Source organism: Rhea americana, unplaced genomic scaffold (genome assembly GCF_003343005.1).
Source record: "Rhea americana isolate MKP2758 unplaced genomic scaffold, rheAme1 scaffold_163, whole genome shotgun sequence".
Lineage (NCBI taxonomy): Eukaryota > Metazoa > Chordata > Aves > Rheiformes > Rheidae > Rhea > Rhea americana.
In genome coordinates, this window is record NW_028185739.1 from 839,184 (window position 1) to 865,027 (window position 25,844).

General features: G+C 47.7%; 1 protein-coding gene across 2 annotated transcripts; it reads left to right on the forward strand.

The window, feature by feature from the left end:
- Nucleotides 1-4,863: 4,863 nt before the first annotated feature.
- Nucleotides 4,864-25,841, forward strand: SLC60A1 (solute carrier family 60 member 1). Of its 2 annotated transcripts, none has more exons than XM_085300374.1 (10): nt 4,864-5,202; nt 11,307-11,505; nt 11,655-11,894; nt 17,492-17,660; nt 19,365-19,483; nt 20,551-20,724; nt 22,597-22,744; nt 23,422-23,492; nt 23,720-23,840; nt 24,531-25,841. In XM_085300374.1, the coding sequence occupies exons 1-10, from the start codon at nt 4,973-4,975 to the stop codon at nt 24,593-24,595; spliced, it is 1,536 nt and encodes a 511-aa protein (XP_085156500.1). In that variant the 5' UTR covers nt 4,864-4,972; the 3' UTR covers nt 24,596-25,841. The 2 variants fall into 2 exon arrangements, with proteins under 2 accessions (XP_085156500.1, XP_085156501.1); XM_085300375.1 differs by having other exon boundaries at nt 19,368-19,483.
- Nucleotides 25,842-25,844: the final 3 nt, after the last annotated feature.

Sequence of the window (25,844 nt, forward strand, 5' to 3'; positions counted from 1 at the left end):
CTGGGGAAGGGGCAGGAGTGTCCTGTTTCTCAGGAGCCCTTGAAGCAGAAAGTTTCCTTGTGGTTAGAGCTATTCCCCTTAAAAGAGCTCTGCTCTCTGTGCCATCAGGTAGTGCTGAAAACCCCTAGCCACCCCATGCAGAGGACCTGGGAAGAGCCAGAGGTGGACTATGAAGGGAATTTTTGGAGTTTAGGGCCAGACCTCTGACAGGAGCCCACTGATGCTGGGTGGGTGGTGCAGAGAAGGAAAAAGGGGCAATGCACCACTTCCCTCCCCAGGCTCCACCTCTGGTGAGAGCCCAGCCCGCATGAGTCACCTCCAGAGCCAGGCGGACACYGGCATGGGCAGATCCCAAGTGACAAACTGTCAGACCAGTTCCTCCATCTGCCACACTCATTCCTCCAGTCTCGCTGCTGCTACAGCAGCACCAGCGTTGGGTCTGGAGGAATGCTGCTGAGCAGCTGACAGCCACATCCTCCACCCAGGGGCTCTCTGGAGTCAGGATGTCACCAGATGTCCCAGTAGCCATGACCTTTCTACTCCCTGCCAGGAGCTCTGTGTTCATTAGGATGCCTCCTGCCTCACAAGGATGCTCAAGTGACATCATTAATTGCTTCCTGGGTCTTTTAGCATGTCTCTGCAAAATGGGGGTGGTATCTACTGTCCTCAATGAGATTAGTTGTGTGTTATTAAATTACAGGTGTGTTTCAGGAGGCTCAGCCGGAATCTTTTACTGGCTTTCTTACAGATCACAGCCACTGTGCTGCAGTTTTAGCATGGTAAAGGAGGAAGCATATTGATTCCAGCTAAAATGGAGTGGGTGTGTGGAAAGGAATTATTTCAGTTGGATGTTAGGAAAACGTGTAGGTGAGCACTTCCTCCTTTTTGACAAGTGTTACAGCATCTGTAATAACTAGGCCAAGATCTCAGGATAATGTTTGACCTAGAGGTGGAGTCAGGCTTTCCAAATAACACAGCGTGTTTTGAAACTCTTGCCCCCAACATACACGAGGTTAACAGCTCTCTAGTGTTGGGCCATTGCAGATGCCCAGCCCATTCAGGCTGGATTGCTGAATGTGTTGTACGCAGCCAAGAATAATTCAGCCCATTGTTTGGAGAGTTCACATTGTGTTGTAAGAYGCATCACATCTTTCCTCAGTAACGTTCAGTACAGTGGTTGTTTTCTTACTTGATCAAACTTGCATAATGGTGGTATTCTTGGGCTAAGCTGCAGCTATGGAAAGGCATTGGTGTTCCCATTTCCAACTGAGCGTGCAACTCTTCAGCCCATCACATTGGCACAAGTGGTTGCTGGAACAGCATGTCTGTATTTTTCAGAGTATCAGCCCAGATTTCCCATTTATAGTGTCTGGACAAAGGAGCTACACAGAATTAGCATCCATATGTGTCCCTAAAAGTTACCAGAGAAAGAACAGGCCAAAGTGTATCCATGAGCAGGGCTCAGGGAATACAGATCAACAGTATCTCACCCCAAGCACCCAGCTACAGTTGCCACCTGAAACACAGGCAAAAGTCTCAAAGGAGACTCGTCCCAAACACCTGCTCTCCCAGTCCCACCTGTGGGGCCTGTAGCTTGTGCTGAGGGAAACCAGGACCCTCCAGAGCACCGAGCCTTCCTGCACCCTTTCTAGCTGGAGAGCTGGTATCTCTGGTTTCTGCARGTGCGGCTCAGTCCCGCTGTTGGCGAGCTCAGCCTGGAGTCACTGAATGACTTGCCCTCTTCTGACAAGTCTGTCCAGAAGAGCAGAGCTGGCGGACTCTGCCACTTCCACCTGCTCCCATGTGCTTCAGTGTAGGGACAGCCATACCCCCCGCAGCCAGGTTTGCARAGGAGAAAATCCCTCCATGCCTTTGATTTTCGCAGGGGAAACATATGCGAATTGCCCTTAGCAAACCTGTTACTTTATTTGATTCCCCCACTGAGCTAAGAGAAATTATGCCAGTATCCTAAAAACAAATCTGAATAAAATGGGGCTTCTAGGTTGAAGCTCTATAAAGCAGTCACTGCAAACCAGGATCTATTATTTTAAATAGGTAATAAYTGATCCATTGGCTGAAAAGATTAACCTTGTATAGTTGGGKTCTGTTAAAACACACACAAAAAAAMCAAACTGCTGTGCCACTTGCTGCACCGGGAAGAATGTGTGAGGGCACAGGAAGTAAAAGGAAGGTGTTTTTCAAATGCATGTCAGATCTTTTTGAGCAGCTTTGGCACACACAGGCTGATGCTGCTGTCTGTAATCATGCAGCTCTGCTATTCATTCATTCATGATTTCACTTTGCAGTTTGCAGCAAGCACAGAAATGTGGGTGTTTAATTCATTACAAGTACAACATAGATTTCAGTTTGAAAAACAGCCTAAAGTGCCTCCTTGTGAAGCTGATTCTGGTATTGCATATACTCATAATTCTATGGCTTGCATTTTTATGAGCTACCTCTGAGGATCTGGCTTTCAGTATATGGAGCCAGAATGGATCTGTGTGTTCTTGTGCTGACTAACCCACCTACGCTTCATTTCTTATTTGCAAGCATATCTTACATGGTTTGTGCTATCCCTGACAAAATGACCTGATATTCCTGGAAGCAGTGTACTGGCATTTAGGCCATTGCTTAGCAAAGTGGGGTCAGCTGTTGTAGCTGGGGTACAGGCTATACTAATAACTGTAACCTCTGATGTTTAGATGCTGCCTCTCTGTTGTGTGGATCCAATGAATTTAAAAAGGTGGGGAAAGCCACACACAGCCATTTTGTAGCTGGAGAAATCAAGGCCTAGAGTACCGATGCTGTCAGGTTATGGTGATGGAGTAATGGAAGCTGGGAGTAGACTGCAGTTCTCCTGACTCCGCCTGGTGCTCTAAAACTGATCTTCRTCAGAGATGCAGTGCGTCTGTCCACCCATAATATGTTGGCCTCCTTGCTTGCCATTTGGCATCACAGAGACAAAGCTGTCCATGTTTAGAGTAGTCCATATCACGTCACTGTCAGCAGAAGAACTGTAGATATATTTCCTCTGTCAGGGCTGAGCCATTTCAGGTTTTGCAGAAAACAGTCTGTTTCCAAGCTCTATCAGGGGAGTTGCAGAGTGTGTGTAAAATATCTGGCAAGCTACACTATAGTAGGTTTCAAGTAAGGACGGAGCTTGACCCATTTTGCCCAGAGAAATACAGAAATAATTGGGGACACAGGGCTGAGGGGCCGAGGAGGAGTTGAGGTTCTGAGTGTGCCTTTGTTGCCAGAACCACTRTGGGGAGCAGGAACTACAAGAAAACCCCTGTCATCCTTTTTTTGGGAGAATGATACCTGATGTATGGAAGATGAGGAGCCAGGTATGACCTGCAGAGCTGGGAACAAAAGCAGCTAGCTGGTGTTTCATGCAAGTAGCTTCTGCTCCATGCAGGAGCAGTCATACAGACAGACRGGGCAGAAAATGACCTTCCTAGCAACGCTTTGATGGATGGGTCTTTGTCATCATAATCCTTCCTCTCCCATGCTGTTTTGTCCCCACTTTTGGATGGGGAATGAGAACCTGAGGTAGTCTTCAGTGGTATGACTTTTCAAAGTCAGTTATTCCATGGCGGAGAAAGCCTGAGGCTCCAGCTCGCAGGCCCCTCTCCTGTCCTGTGTTCTGCCATAGGGCCTACTAGCAAAGGCGGGTTGCTGAGATATAACGATAGCCCTGTTTCCAGTCATGACTCATTCTGCATCCACAAGCAAGTCACTTCATTCCTTTCCAGCCCTCAGTTTCYGTATCTGTAAAATAAGGTAACAGCATTGCTTTATCCCTCCAGGCAGCTGAGTTGTTTCTTTGATTGCTTAATGGTTTCAGGTGCAGGTTTGTTAAACCACAGGTGTTCTCCCTTCAACAAACGTGCCATCAGGGCTTCATTTCCCACCTGGTTCTGTACTGAGCTGAACCCTACTGCAGATGRCCATGGACAGTCACTTTGTTCACTTTGTCTGGGTGAGAGGAGGGTRAGATCCTCCCCGCTTCGTTCAGGGAAGGCTCCTGCTGATGCTGTGAGCACTGACCTGGGCACAATTTGGATTAGCTAAATATTAAACTATGTCTAGGTGGAAATGAGCACCTGCAGGCTTCAGAGCAGCATTCCAGAGGCCTGGGTCATGGGACATGTGAGTATGTGTGTGGGGTCCCGTGGCATGAAAAGGTACCTAACATGCAGGCCTGGAGCTGGCCCTCTGTCATGGCTGAACTCCAGCAATTCTGGTTTGCCTGGAAAGAGCGTTCTAAAAATTGCTAGTCTTTCCCTAAAGTAGGTGAAATATTTATAAATCCATCCCCTAGAGGAGACCTTCTGCGTAAGCATCAGCCGCTCYGACTTTAAAAGACACACACCAAGCCATCTGATGCTTCTTGCCCRTTAGAGGGGCAGAGACAACTTTAATCGCATCTATCCGGAGCGGTTGCACTTATTTACTGGTACCAAGACTGCACAGACCGTCAGTAGCAGAGGAAGGGGATTTCTGGGCTTCCTTGCTCGGTGTTGTGTGTTGAATCAGATTTGCTCCTTCCCACTACGGCGGCCTTAGGCGAGCGTGGGGTGTGTGGCAAGGCTCGCCCGGTGTGGGGAGTGTTGGGGGGGGGGGTCGCAGCTAGGGCCGGCCCCGGTGTTGGGGGGTGCCCGGATATCGGCAGGGGGGATGCGCAAGCGGTTCCTCGTGGTCCCCGCTAGGACGAGCCGAGTAGCGGCCGGGGCAGCGCCGGGGAGGCTCCGCGCCGCTCCGCCCGGCCCCGGGAGGCGGTGGCGGCGGCCCCCGGTCCCGGAGGCGGAGCCAGCGCCCGGCGCGGCGCCGCGGGCCCCGGAGCCACATCCTGCAAAGGAGGAGCGGGGCGGCGGGAGGCGGCCGCGCCGCGCCGGGCCGGGCCGGGGCAGGGGGCCGGGCGGCGCGGGAGCCGCATCGCCGCGGGCTCCCCGCGAGCCGCCGCCCGAGGATGTGGTGGGACGAGCGGGTGTCGGCGCTGTTCCGGAGGAACCTGCAGCCCACCCTCACCTACTGGAGCGTCTTCTTCAGCTTCGGCCTCTGCATCGCCTTCCTGGGGCCCACGCTGCTGGACCTGCGCTGCCAGACCCAGAGCTCGCTCTCCCAGATCACCTGGGTCTTCTTCTCCCAGCAGTTCTGCCTGCTGCTCGGCAGCTGCCTCGGAGGGGTCTTCAAGAGGACGTAAGGCGCCTGGCAAACTCATCGCACCTCCTGCGGGTGGGCTCTGCCTGCCTGGAGTGCTCCCCTGCCTCCCTGTTCTGCCCTCGGTCCTCCCTGGTGGCTGCTGACCGCCTCCGGGTTGGGGTTCGGCTGTTCCAGCACCCYCTTTCCTTTCCCTGGCTCTGCAGTTCTCTCTCTCTCTCTCTCTCACCTTTTTTTTCCCTGTGTGCGTGCATGCATGCGTGTGTGTGTTTCTCTCCAAGGGGAGCATTCAGTATTGCCTGGTCCACAGCCCCTGCTCACCTGAGCAGCTTGGAGGTGCATGAGGCTTTGCAGGAGGTGCGGGCCCAGCTCTGCTGTCGAGTCCTCCCTTGCTTGCACAGTGTTGCACCTTTGGAGAGGAGCTGGCAGCTCTGCTGGCACTCAGGACAGAGATAGCCTTAGCATGAAGTTACAGCGAGAGCTTCCTGGAGGATATTTTCCTAAACCTAATTGTTTAATACAAAAATATTGTTGAAAGCCTGTTTTAATAACCTTGGTGTCAGAAACTGAGGCATGGTTATACTCCCCAGGAGTCTGGGCAAACACGACCCCCCAGGAGAGGCRAGCGGTTCCCACAGCCGCGCTGCTGCGGGGGACCAGGGCAGAGGCAGGGTTTCAGCCTCACAGTGTGGCGGAGGACAGCAGCATGCTTTACGGATCAGTAAGATGCTYGAGCGCAGCCAAGTGGGGATTTGCACCGAGTCTTCTGTCCAGGATATGTTTAAAATAAATAATACGCAAAGACTAAACCTTAAAGGTTGCCAGACAGGCATCTGGTTTGATGTGTGGTGACAGCTATGTTCTACTGAGTATCAGCTGATTATTTACTTTGTCACTGATTCTTACTGCACTGGTGTAAGGTGTTAGCTCAGTGTGCATCTCTCTTGTACACATCATATATAAGATTCTCTCATATACACGTTAAATATATACATACGTGTATGAATCCTTTGTTGTTATGAAATGCCCATTAAGCRTTTGTTAAATTTTTGTCTTGTGAATTGTGGACAATACTGAGTAATGCTTGGCAGTGAAGACAGCGTTAAAGCACCTGTTAAATTACTGTCCCAGCACTGTGAACTGTCCCAGGCCCCCAGTTCGTGTGGGGCCCAAAGGCATCGTGGAGCAGCCRGAGCTACTCTCAGGCGGACTGTGCCAGGAGAGGAGGTGCCGGGTAAGGTGCACGGGAATGGGAACAGCACGTCGGAACCTTGCCCTGGGTCTGACACAGATCTGAGATTGCTGGGTCAGCAGGCACTACCTTTGCCAGCACCCAGTCTGCTTCACATATGTTTGAAGGAGCTGGGAAGGAAAATGCAGAATTATTTTCTGTTGTCAGTTTCCTACTAAAACCTTCCTGCCTGCAGCCGGTGCCGGTTGTGCAAACCAGTTTGGGTGTTTGTGGGCAGAGATTCTCTAAGCTTTTAGCTCTTTGCAGCAGCAAGTTTGGAAGAGCAAGTTTATCTTGTTATGAACTAGGATGCGCTTGTGGCTGTCGATTGTAGCCTGTGTGAGTAATGGGCTTTTGCAAGTGTCTGAAAGTCCCATGGAGAAGTGACAGCCCTATCAGGCAGGAGGGCATGTTTTGGACAGTTGTAGCTCACTGTSGTTGTGGGGAGTTACCTAGAGCAATGCAATATACAAATATGTATTTGGATAAAAACATTAACTGTTTAGGTTCTGAAAGCTCCTGGTAACATCCCCTCTTCAGAGATGGGCAGACTGAACTCTTTGCTAAGGATTTCTATTTCTGGGCAATCCTATGGGTTTGTAATTCAAGTATTCCTGGCCATCCAGCCCTGGGCTGGAAGTGCTGGACAGTGCTTCTTTACCACTTAAGGAAACTGTCCCTTCTAGTAGAGGCTCTCAAAGCCTCAGCTGCCTGCAGTCCCAGCTGATACAGGGTCTAGGTATAAGCTAGGCTTAGTTTCCAGTGTGTGTAGGACCCAGACTTTGTTGTTTGCTTTAGGTTAAAATCCAAATGTTGGYCTGAGCTGTCTGCTCTGAAATTTGGACTCTCAGGGAAAAGCACTACTGTTACTAGATTGTGCAGCACAGGGGGTGGGTGGGACCAAAACAGCCCTCATGTTCCTCTCGCTAGAGAAGTTTAGTGAACACTGAATTGTAGTCTCAGCTCTTTCTTTGCCCTGCTGGAGTCTTGGAGCATTGTGAGAAGAGAACATAATGATGGCATCATTCCCTTCTGTAACTTGGTACGAGCCTGGATTGTTGGACTTACGTCCAAAATTCTCTATTTGCTGGATTTCAAGGAAGAAGAAAGTTTGCTGTTGTGAGTTTCCTCAAATTGTATAGAAATGAAGCTGTTGCCTTCAGTGCCTTCACTGGGGACTTGGATTTGCTGACCACTTTTTTCTATGGCTTGTCAAGAAGTGCAAACCCAGAGCAGTGGAAAGATCAACGCCYTGTGCAAGTGCAAGACGTGTTGTTCAACTCAAGATCAGGTTCACAACCCAAGTGTGCTGGTTTCTGGTAACTCATGTTTGTTTGCTGTGTTTTAATTACAACTTTGGTTCAGAAGAACATAGCTTTTTACAAGGTGTCACAAAATCATTCTTTTTATATGAGTAGGAATAGGTTTTAAGAGGAGTGCCTGCYGTGGCTCCAACCTTATTACTGCTGCGGTGCCAGGTGAGATGCCTGGAGCAAAGGCAGCACCRTGAGCAGCTGATGCCCTGTGCAAGTAGCCCTGTACGCTCTTTTCATCAGAAAGACGCTAAAGAATCATGTTTCCTGGTATTACCCAGACCATATTTTCAGGAGGGCTTGACATGTTTCATATCTCTTGTAAGGACGTGGAAATCCAGCCAGCAGTGTTGAGGTGGRAGTGCCGAGAATACTTGCAACTCTTCCTTGACTCAGAAACCAAAGTGGGAGGTGAGCTCCTTGGAAAATCCACCCTGAGCACCTGGCACTGCAGAATCCAGGGATGGGCTCAGACCAGCTACATCCCCCTGTCATTCYCCCTCCTTCCTTTCCTTGTCCTCCCCTTTTTCTTTCCTGTTTGAGYCTGGATTTTAAGCTTGCATCATGCATGTGAAGGTATTCTCCGTTCATGGCCCCCTCTGTGCTGCTGTTGCTCACAGCTCTGTGACAGGGTCACTGAGTGCCTATGCCCCGGTCCGCTATGTTCCCCCCCCCCCTTTGGTCTGTAAAGTTGGAAAGTGCCTACTGGGTCAGCTCATATCCAGTGTGTGGGAAGGAGAGGGGAAGCTTTGCTGGCTGTGACTGCAGTGTTAGCCACTCTAATCCTATTGAAGAGATCAGGCTGCACCTTTTGGCAGGAGGCTGCAGATTTTCCCTCGAGGCTCGTGTTGCAGCCAGGACGTGTGCTGGGTGCTCCTGAAACAGGAGTCTGTGAAGTTACAAGAATCATTTCACAGCCTGCTGAAGTGAAGCCTCCCCCAGGACAGAGGATAGCAGCTGTTTGCACAGAGCTGCACTGCAGGCCTGTTCAGCCCAGACATGAGGACCAGTCAGTGATGGGGTGGGCAGTATTGCCAGAAGTCTGATCATGCATGAAGGGTGTTGTAAGCCCTTTTGGTGGTGCGTTGATTTTTGCGTCATCAGGGCATGAGTTCAAAACCCTCTGAAAGTCATGAGGTGCCTCATCAAAGATGCTTTTAAAGACCTTGGTTGTTTCTAAAGAGATCCCCTCGGCTGGATGTCCAGTGCCTCCCAGGGTGTTGAGCAGTGTCCTGCAACAACATCTTAACTAAGTGGCCACTTGGTGATCTGGCAGAAGCTGGTTGATTTCTCGGTCCCTGCTAATACCAGAGCCAGGGAAGGGGGCAGCAGAGCCGTGTGCTGAGACAGGATGTTTGCCTGTGGACTACTGGTGTTTGTAGGGTGGTGCAGTTGTGTAATTAATGTCTTATGGCCAGAGGCAGAAATTTTTGCTCTTTGAGGAACAGCGAAGTGATCTTCTTAGTGCTTTTTTTTTTTTTTTTTTTTTTAAGGACGTGACATAATTGGCAGTTAATGTTTAACACTAAAAATGAACGTGCTCCCTAACCAAGTGCAAGCAGTGCTGTGGTTGTTTTGCTAGGGCTGCAGAAGAGAAGAGGCGTCTCTGGGATGTCATGGTGCATGTTTTTGCCATCTCTCCTGRCCTCAGATTCGCCAGCTACTGGGGCCCCTGTCTCTCTCCCTCCTGCTGGGTTCCTGCTGTACCCTTGAGGCTGCTGCCTTGTCTGTCTAGGCTTGAAGCTGCTKCTTTTTCATTTGCTAGTTGTTTTTCCTTCTATGACTGTGTGCGTCTTGCTTTGCTCCCCCTCTCCTCCGGAAATCCCACACTGGAGCCCTGTTTTACTGTGGAGGGAGATTGACAGTTACAGCTTTGCAAAATATTGACTCCTCCAACATGCACTGGCTGATTGGTGCATGAAGCTGCGCCTGAAGATAAAAGCAGACCAAGTTTGTGGCGCCAGACGAGAATAAAGGAAATACGCCCTTGAGCCATTTTTCTCCCCAGGGCTATTGAAGTACAGTGTAAGCAACAAGCAACGTATGGAAGGCCAAATTACTCCTGGTTTGCAAATGAATGAGGGCCATGCAGAGTCAAAGTGACATGCCCAAGGGGAGGCCATTTTGGGCAAGTGGTCAGGACAGGAGGGCTGGTAGTGTGGTGCCCTGCAGCCTTGGTGGCTCTTCACTGTGGCTTCAGCTTGGGCATCCTGGTAACCCTGTCCTCCCTCTTGGCAGAGCATGCAGCAGACACTGCATACAAGCAGCCTGCGGGAGTGAGCCATGGGGTTTTTGCTTACTGGTTACATATTTAACTCTAGGGATGTGGTGCATTACCAGTCCTTTACTGGGGACAGACTGCTCTGCTGGATCCCTCAACAGTGAACCTCAGTTGCTAATTAGCAACTCACTCACTGTAAGCTACTGGGTTTTGCAATGGGCCTTGAAGGTTCTACCAGTGTTTGGAGGCCCTGGGTTGGGAGGGACGTGTCTGCGCTACTTATTCTCTGCTGTGACTTTATAGTCCTGTCTTTCTGCTAGTCTCAATCGTTTCAGTGCTTTGCTATCTGGTCTCTGTTTCCTTCCTTCCTTCCTGCCTCTAGACTTGGCAGCTTCCAAGCAGTGCAGTGCCAGCCTGGGCTCCGTTCTCCAGCGAGCTGGCTAGCTCTGCTCACGTGGAGAGCAGCCTCCCAGCTCAGCTCATGGCCAGACAGGCAGGCCTGGCTGCGCTGCTGCCAGGCCCGTTATGTAATGCACTTGCTTACCTTCACCACGACTGTCCCTTGGGCTCCCCGATGGACCGTGAGGGTGGGGAAGTGGCTGTCTGCACCAGGAACAGCACCAGCCCTGWGACCTGCTCTATTGTACTAGAGGAAGGGTTAATGCTGCCAGAGTGGAAGATGGCACAAGACAGGGAGAGGCAAGGCAGGGACCTGCCGTGGCTCCCTGGGGCTCACTGTCATGCAAGGCAGGAGAGGGCTGAGCTAGGTGTGCAGGTGGGTCCATGGGTGATACAGGGTCATGGAGAGGCAGCTGGAACTGCTGGTGTCCTTGCCAGGGACTGGGATTTCCTAACAGCTCTTCTGCCTGCACAGCCCTGGCATGAGAAATATCCCAGAGCTGTTCAAAAGCTGTGAAGCGGCCTCGCTTACACCTGCCCATGTCCCTCTCCATTCCCAGACCTGTCTAGTTAGCAAGGAAAAGCTTTCTGACTATCAGACTAGGTGCTTCCAGTGGTTTTATCTGGTCTGAAACTTGCAAAAAGAGTTTAAAGGRGAGAGTTCTCTTCTCCACTAAAGTTGGATGGAAGATCCACCTGTTGGAGGCATTGCTTTCCAAGCTGGAGGTGGTAGCCCCTTAGGCTGACTGCAACTGCACTGTTGATGCACAGAAGGGGAAGCAAGGYGTGTAGCATCTCCCTTGTATTGTCAGCAAGAGCATGTGCTGGAGCAGCGTTAGTGGGAGTTAYGGCCTCTGAGCGTATCTCCTGCTAATGTATACACTATAGATTGACCCATGGCTGAAAATGCAAAATGCATCACAGATGCTGCTCTCAATGTGGTAATTCTGTCCCATCTTTCTTCTTTTCCCTGTCTCAGGTTGTCTCAGTCCTTGTTTGCCCTCTTTGCCTCATCACTGGCAATCTCCGTGGTCTTTGCCATCATCCCTCTATGCCACAATGTGGTGGTACTGGCTGTGGTTATGGCTGTGGCAGGACTGGCCATGGGTTGCATCGACACCATCTCCAACATGCAGCTGGTGAAGATCTACCAGAAGGACTCAGCCATATTCCTGCAGGTGAGCATGGAGCCTGAATCTCCCCTTGCTGTGCTGCTGCTCCCTCCTCTGAGGAAGAGGAGGCTACGGGAGTGAGCAGCTTGAACAGCTTTCCTGCAGGGAAGAGCGGTAAACCTCACCTCTATATTTGTCCATCTCATCTCTTGCAGGCACTTCATTTCTTTGTGGGCTTTGGAGCACTGCTAAGCCCACTGATAGCTGACCCCTTCCTCTCAGACACCAACTGCATCCTCTCAAACACCACAGCCAATGCCTCCAGCAACCTCCCGCACATCCGCAAGTCCCTGGTCCCGCACCATCCGGGCAACTTGTCTCATTATGACCTGCCAATGAAAGGCATGGTGGTCACGCACGTTTCCTACGCCTTCTGGATCATGGCCCTCATCAATGTAAGTGTTACAGCTGGAGCAGCCCAAGCTGCTGCCAGGACCCCTCCCTGCTTCTTGGCTTTGAAGACCCTTTTGGTGTTTARAGACATGCTGGTGCTTGTTAGGTATTCCCAGCAACAGAGGGAGGCATGAGAATGGTTGTGCTGGTCGAAAACGAAGGTTCATTTTGCCAAGTGTCTGTTTTCCAGCAGTGGCTCGTGGCAGGAGCCCGGCAGGGAGAGCAGACCATGCGCAGTAGTGTGGTTCTGCCCAGTTTATGGCACTATATGCCATTCTGGGACCCCCTGAAGCCCCAGATTACCCTCCAAATCTCATTCTAGCTTGTTTCTTACGCAGCCTTGCTGGACTGGCAGTCTTCGTGCCTGTCCCCAGCTCATCTGCAGTGGTGCTAGCTGAATGGCCGCTGTCGTTTCCCAGCGGCAGGAGCCCTGCGAGTGCTTGTGTAATTGTCCGTGTAGATGTGGAGCGATAAGAGCAGGGCATGTTGCTGCAGCAGGTATCAGCCCTGAGCGGTGCCGTTCGTGCCTGGACTGGTGCCGAGGGTAGCTCTGCAGCAAGCTTCATTTTGAGCACCCAAGCGCTGCTACTGAAACCCGTAGCAGCATCCCCTGCTAAGCTGCGTGCGCAGCAGCTTCTGCTGGGGACAGTCCCAAGGGTCTCCTGTCAGGGCAGCAGGAGTGTCTGGTCTGTGCAGCCCTTGCAGTCAGGTGCACTGGTGTCCGTTTATAAATAACGAGTGTGCCCAAGGTCCAGACCACCAAGCTGGTGCCTGTTTCGCTTGTGTAGTTGAGTGCTTGTGTGGTAAAATTGAAGGCTGAAGCTGCCTGCACAGAGGAAGGACCTCTCCCTGCCTGTCTGCCCTGCTGTACTGCCCTGTCCCTCAGTTACCTGCCAGGCTCACGGTGTGAGATGGGCTGGTTTTGACCTTGTCCCACAACCCTATGAGGCTGGAGTGGCCTAGAGAAAGGAACTTGTGCTTAACTCATCCAGTGGGACTACAGGAAGCCTTGCTGTTTTTTCCAATTTTTTCAGCTATCTCCTTGTGTGACTTTGGACAGGTCACTTATTGTTGCTTGCAGATGTTTTTTGAGMGAAATAACACTTTGCAGTCAGAAGATGCTATTCAGAGTTTTTAGAAACTCCCAGAATGGTCTGTCACTGCCTGTAGCTGTGTAAGTTTAGCCATTTTCCTCCTTCTAAAATGTATTTTGTGATGGTGCTCCTTCTCCYGTCCTAGACCAACAAGCAGCCCTTGACCTTCCATTACTTAGCCTGCACTAGGCAAAAGGAGCAGATTTCTTTGTGCTTTCTTGGTCTGTCTGTCTGCTGATTAACTAAAACACACAACGGTGCCTCCAGCCTGGTGGCTTTCATTAGACCAAGGCCTGCACAACTCACTGAGGCAAGGAGAACAGGCAGCCTAAATAGCTGGGCAGATGTCGCGATGAGTTCCTTTGCAGAAGCACCGGAAAGGATGCTCTCTGCCTGGGAGGAGAAGCCGGCTTTAATTACCTCTGAGTCCGTGTGTGCTGTGGGAAATGTGCTTTTAATTATACCAGTGTTACCTATTTTACCCGTCAATCCTGAGCAAACTATTTTAATTTTAAAGGCAATGTTTAATGTCTGATAGCAGGAGCACTGAGATGAGAGGGTGGTTTTCAGACCACTTTCTGTTCCTAGCAAAATCCCCTGGTGGTTTTGCTGCTGCTGCAGTCCATGGGGGCAGGATGGGACGCAGGGTCCAAAAGCTGATGTGCGAGCTGCAGGCTTAAGTGCYGTTTACATGTGAATTGGTGGGTTTTGCACACGTAAAGCAAGTGCRATCACCAGAATTAGAGCAGGGAGTCCCTGGGCATTAGGAATATGATGCTTTCTGTGCCATGAGGATTAGGTAACAAACATGAGAGGAGCTGGGAGGCAGGACATACGCTGTACACGTGTAGCTCTTGGCTGTGCCTCCTGGCCAAAGTGGAGCCCTTGCTGTCTTTCCCAATGCCTTGCTAAGAGACTTGACTTGATTTCTTGTTTAAACTAAATAATCCAGCCCACTAGCTCACCGTATGAGCTCACCACCCTCTAGTTTTGCTCCAGAAATGGCCATTCTTTTAGGTGTAAACATCAGAGAAAGGAGATGGTAATTGGTATGTAAAACCCCATGGAAGTGGGTGAAATTGAGTAAGATACAGAAATGGAAACGAGGACCATCAGCTTTTTTTTTTTTTAAAAAAAATGCAAAACATAATTCCATCCCAAGTTTTCAGAAATGTGTGTATTCTGACAAGACAGAGACAAAATGATTCATTGCAATTTTCTTGCTTTGTTTGAAGTTGAAATGTCTCAGTTTTACTTTGGCATACATGCAATGTGTAAAACTAAATAGACTAGTTGTTTCAATGTTATTGAAGCAAAATGTTTTTGTTTTAGTGAAATTAAATGCTTCAGTGATATCAAAACGAATTGCTTGGGTGACTTCCAGCCAAAATTTTTCATTCTAACAGAAAATTTTGGCTTTTCATCCAGATTTGGAACAAAAACACATTTTAAAATTCAGTTTCCCACAGAACGGAAATGTCATCATCCAGCCCTTACCAAGGGGCTGGAAATCAGGAAAATGTTCCTCAGAGAGGGATGTGTTTGTCCGGAAGGTGGTTTCCCACGGGARGTGTGGGACGCTCCATTGTGCTTAGGTTGCTTAAAAGTAGCCTGGATACAATAGGAGCACAGGATTGTTCCCTCCTAGGGGGAGAGACTGAAATAGAAACGGGGAGAGAAGAATCCTAGAATTATATCCACACTTAACTGCGTGATGCAGCATCTTGTTGAGTTTGGAATAACAGTAAAAGGCTGCAAGGCCGGGGGGAGGATGTTAATGTCTCCGTCGATTCGGCAAACCAAGCTGGATCTGCAAGTGCAAGCAAGGGGCTCTTTCTGCTCATTTTGATTTTCACTCCCATGCAGGCTCCCAGCATGATGCTGAGATGACCCTCTCCCCTTTGACTGAAGAAAGCTCTTCTGCCAGAAAGGGTTCCTGCAGAGCAGAGAGTTACCCTGGGAAGATAACCCATGAGCAAGGGCTTATTGCACTGAACACCCAGGTTAAGAGGATGGGGCTGGATCTGAGTCGAGATGGCAGTTGTGAATGTTTAGCTTGGTGTGTGCTGAGCTATGGGGAAGGGGGCACACTCAGCCCTGCGGGGAAGGGAGGTGCTTTGAGGGCCGGTGTCCTAATTTTAGGCGCTTACCTGCTGCTTTTCTGTGGTTTTAGCTGTTTGTGCTCCYGGCGGGGTGGGAAGCTTTGATAGCTCTGCAGAGAGCCGCTCGCCTTGTGCCAAGCAGCCCAGGCAGCCGATGTGTCAGCCCAAGAAAACCAAAGCTGCTCTTAGGAGCTGAGTAGCAAGTTCCTGTCATAAACGCAGTGGCCCTGCCCCTGTATGTCTTGGCTCGTGGAGTGCCTCCAGGAGCCAGCGAGGCTCATCATCGCTGCTTGACCTCTCCGGTTGGGGCACGTGGAAACTGCAGATGGGGAGAGGAGCTGAGTGCCGGACAGGCGCTCAGCGGCTGCAGCTGTGCTCGTCGGGGAGGTGCAAGGGGCAGTGCGCGAGCGCTCCTCACCCTGGAGTCGAGGTAGGCTGCGCCCCAGGATGGATTTGGCCCTTGGCTTTGTGAAATTCACCCTGGCAGAGCTCTTGCGTTCGACTCTGTTTGCTCCTCTCCAGCTGCCCGTGTAACAACTGAACTGCTTTCGCGGGTGCTCTGGCCCCTGTACATACCCTGGATTTATGGCTGGCCTCTCCTATGTGCCTGATGGTCATGGATGACTTTCCCCCAGGCTTTTTGCCAACAGGCTGGTGTGTAAGACACAGAACTGGTTTAGGATGAAGGGCCTGGAGCCCTGGGAAGCTCTTTTCCCTTGATTTTGCACCTTTGGTTTTCCCTGCTTTCCTGAATCCTTTGATAGAAAAGGTGTACCTTGTGCACCCAAGGTGCTGCCTGCCTTTAAGATAGCATGCTCTGAATACAGTGAAAGGGGACCTGCTTGCTTTAGAGATGAGGACTTGCGATCTAGAGACCAGTGGCTTTCCTCCAGTTTGACTGGAAACAGGAAGGCAGGTTTGTGGCCCTTTTCTGCCTAGGCATTGTGTGTGCCTTAAGGCTGGGAGGTCTGCAGCAGTTATCTGTATGGTCAGTCCCTCTGTGTGGGTTTTTCTGCAAAATCTGCAGTTTAGAAGAATAAAATCTGGTCCTGACCTCCGGAAGGATTAGAACTATCAAGCAAATGCGTTTTTCTTCCATGGGACTGAACTAACTGTTCCTATTCCCATTGTTCCCAGAACAATGAAGTCCTCGTAAATGAATTCAGTCAAGGGGGGGGGGGAATTCTCCATACATTTAAATAATGCCACAAGCCAGCAAAAGGCAGGAAAGTTGGAGCTGGAGCTCACACTTGTTCACAGACATGTAGAAAACAAGAGCTCAGCAGCTGGAGCGTGAGCTGTTGCTTGTGGATATCCTGGCTTTATCCCCCAGCTTGTTGCAGAATAAACACTGCTTGGTTGCAGAGGGAGGGAAAAGGGAGGGTTGGCGAGGGGCAGACCCAACTTCATTTACTTCCCTCTATTTTCTCTCGAAAAAAAAGAATGAGTCCCTCTGGGTTTGGGGGCACCACCAAGTCGTGGGACTGAGCAGGATGCAGGCTCATCCCCTGGCGCACTGCAGCGAGGCAGCGTCATGCCRGGGGGGAGACCTGGCACTGTGACTACTGTATAACAGACCCACCAGGCAGGTACAAGCCCAGGTTCCTGCGTTTCCTCTTGTGCRCATTAGCACCAGGCAGAAAGTGCTGACCGAAGGAAATCGTGCTGGAAAGGGGATCATCGTGCGCTGTGAGTCTGCGCATCAGCCAGTGCAGTGGCAACCCTGAGCGTGTGGGCTGAGCAGCTTCTGCTCATGGCTATAGAGGGGCAAAGCAGGTCTTGGAGCAGCTTGATCTTTCTTCACAAAGAATTTCAATCAGAGATATCCCATCAAAGTTGTTCAAACTTCTTTGGGTAAAAGCTACATTATTTTTAATAATTACAATTATCATTTTATTCTTTGGCCAGAYGTGGCCAAATGCTTGGAAGCACTAATATTTTGTTTGATAAAGGCAGGTTGGTGCTTCATGAGGTTTTGTATTTAGGTGCCTTCTGTTCCAGCGTCCAACATGCGTGAATGGTACCAGGACCCTCCTGGGAAACATAGCACAGCCCTGCCAGAGGAGATGCTGGGCATACGAGGCATCCCGATGGGATTACAGGAGACATCCCGACAGCACCCTGGCTYGGGAATCTTGTTCTTGGTGTGCTGCTTTTCCTGCTAGTCTCTTAAGAAGCCTCATGTGCTCCTGCAGTGGGCTGGTTTCTTACTGATTGCCAGTGTCTGCCCTTTCTCGRACAAAAGGGCAGCGTGAGGCTGTTCTGGGAGGGAGGTGAATTAACCACAGATGCGTTTATCACAGGTGTCCAGTGCAGTTTCCTAAAAGGAGCTTGTTCCTGGGGGACTGCACTGTGTTTTGTGCAAGTCCTATGTCATGTTTACCTGCCTCTGTTTCTCCCCAGCTGCCAGTCCCCATCGCAGTGTTTTTCTTGCTCTACAAAGAACGGATGGTACCATGCTGCAACAGCAGCAGTTACCCACTGCTGTCTGCAGATGAGCTGGCGATGGAAACACGGCCTGCTGAGAAAGATGATCTCTCCACCACCGTGCAGAGACCCCAAACRGCAAGAGGTGAGCTTGAGGCATTTACAAGAACTGGTTTTTGGAGAAGGGAAGGGAGCAGGGGGAGAAAAAGCTTTATCTCTGAGTTTCTCTACTGAGTTTAACAACTGAGATCTATTGCCTCCTGTCTRAGGAGGAGACTCTCCAAACCACACAAGCCAACGTAACTCATGAGTACCCAAACAATCCAAACAGGATTTTTGTGCCCAGTTACCCTTGAATTTGAGACCACAAACCCATGAACAGAAGTTAGTATCCTATCATTGGGATTCTAGGCTGGTTTGCTCCAGGCTGCTCCAAAATTAAACCTTGACTCCTAAGTTACTTAAGCATGTGTGAAAGCTGCRCCCTTTATTTCCTTCAGTTTTTTGGTCAAGTTTTGAACTGGCTTCTCTGTTCAGTTTAAGTCACAAGCATTCTGCAGAAAGCTGATTTTTATAAAATCTGATGGGAGTAAGAACAATATCCTTACTTGAGGTGAAAAATTAAACTTCAGCAATAGTTTGTTCTTAAACTTGTGACTACACACTGTTTTGCAGACAACAGTAACTAGTTCTTTCAGAAACTTATCAGAATATATTCTTAGGCTAAATAGTGAATCTTGGAAGTATTTACCTTCTAGAATTAYCAAAGGAGTGTTTAGTGTTATGAAAGAAGAGGTGGCTTTACCTGAACAACAAAATAAATACCTGAAAGTAGAGACAGTTAGAGATGTGGTGAGGTGCTGCAGAGAAGGATTCATAAGTGCACCTAACAGTGTGGATTCTCTCTTGTCTAATAAGGTTTTGCTCATCTAATAGCATTGCCCTTGGCTGCGGCACTGATGATTCCTTTCTCAACCCAGCTGCCTGATTTCATACAACCCAATGGAGCTTGATGTTCTTGGTATCTCCATCTTCCTCTTAAATGTGACTGAGAAGCCGTAGACTAGCGTGATCTTTAACAGACATACCACACTGGCAAAATCCCTCCTCTCCCACAGAAGTAGCAAGAATTTCATCTTTGCCTGTGCCRTGTTGCATCTCTGTGAGGAGCAATTGTCTCACCAGCGCAGGACTCCAAGCACTGTCACCTTAGCTCTGGTCTTTCTCACTCCCTGGAGTGTAACTGCGAAGTGGTGTGGTATAGCACAAGGATGGGATAGTTGGGAATTCCTGGGGTCCTGACCCCAGCTGACTTTGGGGAGCTGTCATTCTCAGTGGTTTATCTGGAGGAAGATAGCTGTGTGTTTATTGCCCTCTTTCCCAGAGTTGGCTTGTTCGGTTAAATATTGTTTAACTGAGGAATGTGAGCTGCCCTGGGCCGGACTCTCCTGTTTGGTTGTACGGTGCCTTGTCTGAGGGGCTCAGAGCATGAGTGCTATGGTTGAATGGGCTTGTTTCTTTTCACTGTAAGAGGAGGGCCAGCAGCAAGAAACTCCTAAATGGGAAGAGGAGCAGAGACAACTGCTGTAAGAAAAATAGCAAGTTTCCCGGTGAGCTAGGACCCCAGTGTGTGGACAGCAGCCCCCATATGCATACCTTTCTTCGTCATCAAAGTGTATAGGTAGGTATAGAAGGACATCGTGCTAGCAGTTAGCATTGTTCCACATTGTTCACAGTCCTCCATGAATCTGTCCTGCGACTGAGTGCAAAACAAATCCCCACTGCAGGCTGGCAACCAACCAGCTGCAGGGGGACGTTCCGGCTAAGTTTGCTTTGCATTGTTTTTCAGCAGGTCATGATGACTTATTTAGCTGCTGCCAAAGCAAAAACTTCAGAGGGGCTTCTTACACCTACTTCGCAGTCCACATCACTGGGGCTCTTGTTCTCTTCATGACTGATGGGATTGTGGTGAGTTCAGCTGGTCAAGGGATCTTGTCTGAGCAAAGCTGTATAGCTTTCGTCCCTCCAAATCATTTGTAACAGACTAAACCCAGAGACAACCACATCTTCTGTGTGCAGTGGGCTGGACCTGAGGGTCTGCCTATGTTACAGTCTGGTTCCCAAGTTAGTTCATTCACAGCTAATCATAGCCTTGCTGATATTTGCCCTGCTTCTTGGGAGGGTTTTGTGGCTTCTCCTAGGCTCTGTGTTGTTGCAGCTAGATCGCTACTGCTACTAACCTAGCCAGTTTAGAGCTGGAGTTTTGATATTGTCTACTTGTATGCAGCAGAGGACTCCTCCTTTCTCACTTCAGCCAGGAGGCAAGAAAAGCATCATTTTGTTTCATAAGAAATGGTTTGATAGTTCTTCTGAGCCCACAAAATCCAGGACAGGCATGTACTGGGATGGTGCAGTCTCTCTGTCGTGGCTCAAAAGCAGTGCGGGCACACTGGATACAGTGTAGTAGGCCTTCTGTCCGGCTGAGGAAGGCTCATTCTCGGAATGGGCCATTTATGGTTGCTGTTCCTTTTCTCTCAGCATTTTTGTGTCAGCCCCCTCATGTTAAAATACTGCAGAATCTTACTGGAGCATTAAATAGGGTCTGGAAAGAATAGTGGGGTACAAAGCAGCTGTCAGATACTGGAGCTTTCCAGGACCTCCATCTTCAAGKTTGACTGACTCCAGGTTTTTAATGTGGTATGTTTAAAGCATATGCAATTCCAAAAGGACAAGACAGGCCCTTGGGGAGGATTTTTTTWTTWTTATTTTTTTAAAGCTAAGCACTCTGCATGCATTTTACCTCATACTGCTGTTAGTCTTGCCCTATAGGAGTGCTTATGTTCTATGTTTTCTCCTGGTGGAAGCTGGTCTCCAGCTGCAAACTCTTGGGAATAGGGATCATCTAGGTTAGGCTGCAAATCCGTAAGTGGGCTCTCCAGCAATACTGCAGATATGTGAAGGACAGGTGGAAAGTAAAGTTGCAAAGTCAGTAAGTCAACAAAACAAAGTGACATGCTGTGTTGTTTTCCCCGCAGGGAGAGTACTCGGGCTTCATTTACAGCTACGCAGTGGAAGAGCCACTCTCCGTAGTACATAAAGTTGCTGGCTACCTACCCAGCCTRTTCTGGGGATTCATCACACTGGGAAGGCTCATCTCTATCCCTGTGTCCTACCGAATGAAGCCTGCAACTATGGTCTTCATCAATGTGGTAAGGCTATTTTTTACCATGTCTTTCTACTGCTTGCCTTCAGGATACTGTCTAGCTTTGGTTTTGATGTGCAAAGGGGCAGCTACTCTCCTACCACACCTGGGATAGCTGTTGCACAAGGCAAACAGGGATAAGCAAGTCATTCAGGGTGAGTGGCCTTAGTCCTCTCCTCCATCACTACCTCTACAGGATTGCAGCTGACCCCAACGCAGGAGGTGGCTAGGAGGACYTGATGGTGCTGCTCTTCTGAGCTTGCTCCTCAGGCAATCAAATATTAGAATTCTAAAAGCACCTAGTAGAGTGCCTGCCTACTTTATTTACTTTGTACAGTATTCTTTCTAGCAACTACAGGAAAATTAATGCCCCTCTTAGCTGTGAGAAAGAGAAGATAGATAGCTCAGTATATTCTCTGCTTAGTATGTAGCAGCTGTCAAAGAAGAAAAATCAGTATGATGTTAGGCTCCTTAAATTAATAAAACACAATTACTTGAAAAAGGGAGAAGGAATCCTGAAAGGACATATTCATGCAGTACGGAGGGAATTGTACATATTTACACTTCTCACAGAAAAGACAAAAAGAACCAAGTGAGAAGGCAATTAATTTACAATTTATTTAAAACCAAAGGTTATTTTGGTAACAATATGTTCCACAGTTTATATTACAAGGCCAAGAATATAACAAAGTGGGAGAAAACAGGATAGTTCATACTTGCCTAAATTTTCAAAATGTCCCAATATCTTCTGCAAATGGGACACAGGTGAGACAACCTGCTTGCAGTCACTTTAAAAATGAGCTCAGATACCAAGAGTTAGAGCCAAGTGAAATGCGATTATTATTTTAAATAACTACCTCCTGTTTCAGGACATAGTCACTGTCTTCAAAGGAAAAGCTCAGCGCTAGCAGGTCTGTCTCAGGTATCTGATACAGAGTGCTGTGCATCTCCTTGATTTGGACTACTGGCTGAATCRCTAGTTTGAACTGCACAGTCTTACTACTAACAGAGCTGAGGACAGGATTCCTTGTTATTTTAGCTGCTGCTAATATTTGGGGAGAAGAGGAAAGAGCCTCCAACCCTGAATGAAATTCTTCTCACTTCCCATAACAGCAACAGAAAGAGCATCTTCCAAGGACAGAGAGTCACTTGACCATTAAACACTGATCACTAAACACTAAAATCTAACTTGCTAGTTAGTACTGTTACATGTAATAAGCTATTTCAATTCTTGTCATTAACTTCAGGATTTTTTAAAAAAGAATCTAAATTGCTGTATGTGTAAAGGCACACACCCATAACCAGAGCCTAAGCAATTAAGAAAAATAACTTAGATTGGTATTACAGACAGCACGAGCTCCCTCTGCTGACTCTGTGCCATTGCTAACAGTTTATCTTGAATGTTTTTGCTATTACGTGTGTTAAAGCAAACCAGAGGGATAGCAAGTTTGTTTAAATTTTGTTGGCTCTTTAGCTTTACTTGTATGTTGTAGGGTTCTGAACGGRTATTGAGAGTAAGTATATTCTTTAGCCTGTTGAGTAAGAGTTACTTATGATTGAGATATCTAAATATTACAGAACTGGTAGTATTGTTCTACTTAAAAGCTGAAAAATATTTTTCTGGTTATGATTGTCTACCTAAGAAATTGAGACATAAAAATCATACAGTTACTTTAAGTCCTGTTAGAAAGAGGACCAAATACTATATTGTTAAGGCAGATAGATTTGCTTTAGCTAGTTATTTCATTTTTTTCAGAGACTGTGATCAATTTTTCAGTGTAGATTATCTTTTCCAAACTCATTTAAAAAAAACAAAGAAATAAACTTGAATCTATTGCAACTCAGCATTTTACCTTCATACTGACACTGTTTTTTACAGGTTGGAGTCCTTGTAACCTTCCTCCTGCTCTTGATCTTCTCCTACAGTGTTGTTTTCTTGTTTGTGGGAACAGCATGTCTGGGTCTGTTTCTCAGCAGTACTTTCCCCAGCATGCTTGCCTATACTGAGGACATACTGCAGTATAAAGGTAAGCAGGGATTTGGGCACACCTGGCTGACTCTGAAAGCAAGTGAGTGTCCAGACCTGGAGCTCAGATATAACCATTATACCTAGCAAGTCTCCTTCCCTGCTCAGGGGTACCTAGAGAGACAACAAGATGTACTTCAGAAGATCTATTTTTTTCAGGTTTGCAGTCAGAAAACCAGACTACATGAGTCCCAGTTCAGTAACCTGTACAGGCAGTGATCCAGATAGGTTCTTGCAGCTCCATCTATGTCCCAGCTTTAGGTTTCCTGTAGAGTAACAAGCATATCCACTTTCAAAGAGCTTGTTTTGAAAACATGGTCCAGGTTATCGGTGAACTGAAAATCCTCCAGTTTGGCCAGCTCTTAGAGGATGTTTCTGCCAACCTCAGCCTTTGGGAAAGTGATACAGAAGAATGAAAATCTTTTCAGCAGGAAGCATTGATGCAGACATAGGCGAGTGCCAGAACAGGCAGAATTTTGGGTTTTTTTTGGTTTAAACTTTTACCTTTCTATACTACTGCATGTATGTTGGAAGAGGCATTCTTAGCACTAGATAGGAACATCCATTAAGTATTGTAAATGCTGTAGAGATCAAGAGCAGTTTAAAAAAGCTATGGCCTGATTCTGCTGCAGTATTATTTGTTCCCTGTCAACATCACTCATGCTGTTTTCTTTGCAGGTTGTGCCACAACTGTGTTAGTGACTGGAGCTGGAATTGGAGAGATGGTACTACAGTTATTGGTGGGGTCGGTAAGTAAGCGTGTAAGAACTTTTTTTGGCATGCCAGAAACAGACTGAACATGCAAGTTGATATCTTGGTCTCTTATTTGGACAGCTACTGGGAAAGAGCACTGGGCTAGTCTTGTGCTACCTACCAAACAGTAAAGCTGTTATTAATTTTACCAAACATTAGTCAAGTATTTGAATGCTATGAAGACATGTCCCCTCCTTTTTTTTCTTTCCTTCTCTAATTGCAGATCATACATGATCAGGGCAGCTACAGTTTCCTGGTCTGTGGGATGATCTTTGGAGGCTTGGCCTTCACCTTCTACGCCTTCCTCTTATTTTTCCACAGGATGTACCCCAAGCCCTCATCAGGTAAGAAAGTGCCAGCATTCAGCCCTTCTTTATAATGAGGGGAAGGGTGCCATATGTATCAATACATAACCAGGGTGCAGCGATTTAGCAGAATGCAAGGAAATGTTTATTTTACTCCCGCTTCCTGTCCCCTCTTCCTGCTTTGACTTGCCCACAAACCTTGGCAGCTATAGCTCTGGGTTTACTTTCTTTTCTCTTGGAGAAGCAGGAGAAAACTAAGAATGTTCTGTGGACTGTAGAAGAGCCGTAAACCAAATAGGATGCTAGCTGTGAACGCACTGCTGTGCTACTGCACAGCTAGTAAGAGGGAGTTAGGTCCTGCTAGTTCAGATTCTGCAAGCTTCCCTGGGCTGTTCACTAGCTAAAATCCAGGAAGCTATTGGGTCTTCTCTCCAGTGCAGCTGTCAGGCTCTTGAGAAAAGCATCACTGACAAAGGATCTCTCTTACCTGTCTATATACACTTGTTGCTTTTGTAAGTACCTTTCACAAAAGCAGCTCCTGTATGACAGTCAAATAGCTTGTCCAGGTAGGGGAGCTAGAAATGGAGGCCTTCCTCCCATGGCTGATGAAGCAGATAAGCTAGTACGGTGCATGATAGAACAGCAACATTTCTTTTTAAGAGAGCACATGCATTTAAAGCATAATAGAATTGGTACATTCAGATGAAGTAACCAATGTTGATTTTGCAGATATGGATGCTGCCTCACCTGACAAGCCAGCAGTAATGGAGGACACTGGACTTTATCAGCGCTAAAAGAAGTGGCCCAGCCCTAGACAAGCAATAAAACAACACACAATTAAGCATTAGTATTAAGGATGATTTCACATTTTATGACTGAATCATGCAAGTTCTCTGCAATCAAAAGCACATTAGATTGGAGCAAGTCAGAATCAAGAAAATGCCCTAAAACACCGTGTCAAGACAAGCACAAGTTGCCCATGTCACACACATCAAGGACTGGAAACAGCAGACTGACCCTGTATCCAAAAGGCTATGATATGGCAGGTATGATGGAGGATGATTACTGTTGTAAGTAAGTGAGCTTTCATACCAAATCAGAGAACTGGCCTGGGCTGGGGGAGGTCTATGTTTGTTCATGTATTAGATTTTGACCATCTCCTGGCTTAGAGTCAATGAACTTAACCTTTTTTTTTTTTGATCTGTGAATTACAAGAGCCTTTACAATTTATAGAACAGTACTGGTTTTGAATTCATTTTTGTGCAACACTGGAGTATATATGTAATCTCCATGTATATTTCCAAAGTGAAAATCACACTACTCAGACCAAGTGCACAGTGGTAGCAGGATCTATCGGTATTTGCACAGTTGATAATTCTTGTATATTACACAGTATCAGACATGTTCACTAAGACAGCGTCTTACTCGGCATGCTAGGGCCTYTTGATTATTAAAATCATTAGCTTTTAGAGTCAACAATGAATTGTGATGGTTTGTTTTGCTTTAAGTCATTAGTTTAGCTGCTACATTGCAGTGTTTTATAGGGCAGTTTTATTTCTAGCTTCCAATTGAAGCTTCAAACAGAAGTATTGGGGAGCCAGCCTCCAGCTGCTTAATCTGTGCAATACTTACTATAACAGGTGCCTTCTGTAAGGTACTCTACTTCTTTTTTTCTTTTTTTTTTTTTAATAATCCTCGCATGACCTATTACAAGCTATGAAGAAAGATTGGCTTTAGAAGAGCATTAAGCTACATACACCTGTTTCTTCAGTGAGTGACTGGACATGTACTTTTTGCTTTAACTGCTGTATGTGGATGTACATATGTATGTGTGTATATAAAGCAGTGTTTAATTAAAGGTGACTGATTGCTAGATTTCAGCATGACTGGACTCAGGTAACTTAAGCTCTTTCTGGCCCAGGATTATCAGCTACTACCTCAAAGTGTTCTGGCTCTCAAATTCAGACTGAATCATTACGACAGCTGTTTAAAGTGTTTTTAGAATTTCTATTTTTCCAAGCATTAGTGTCTTACCTTTCATAA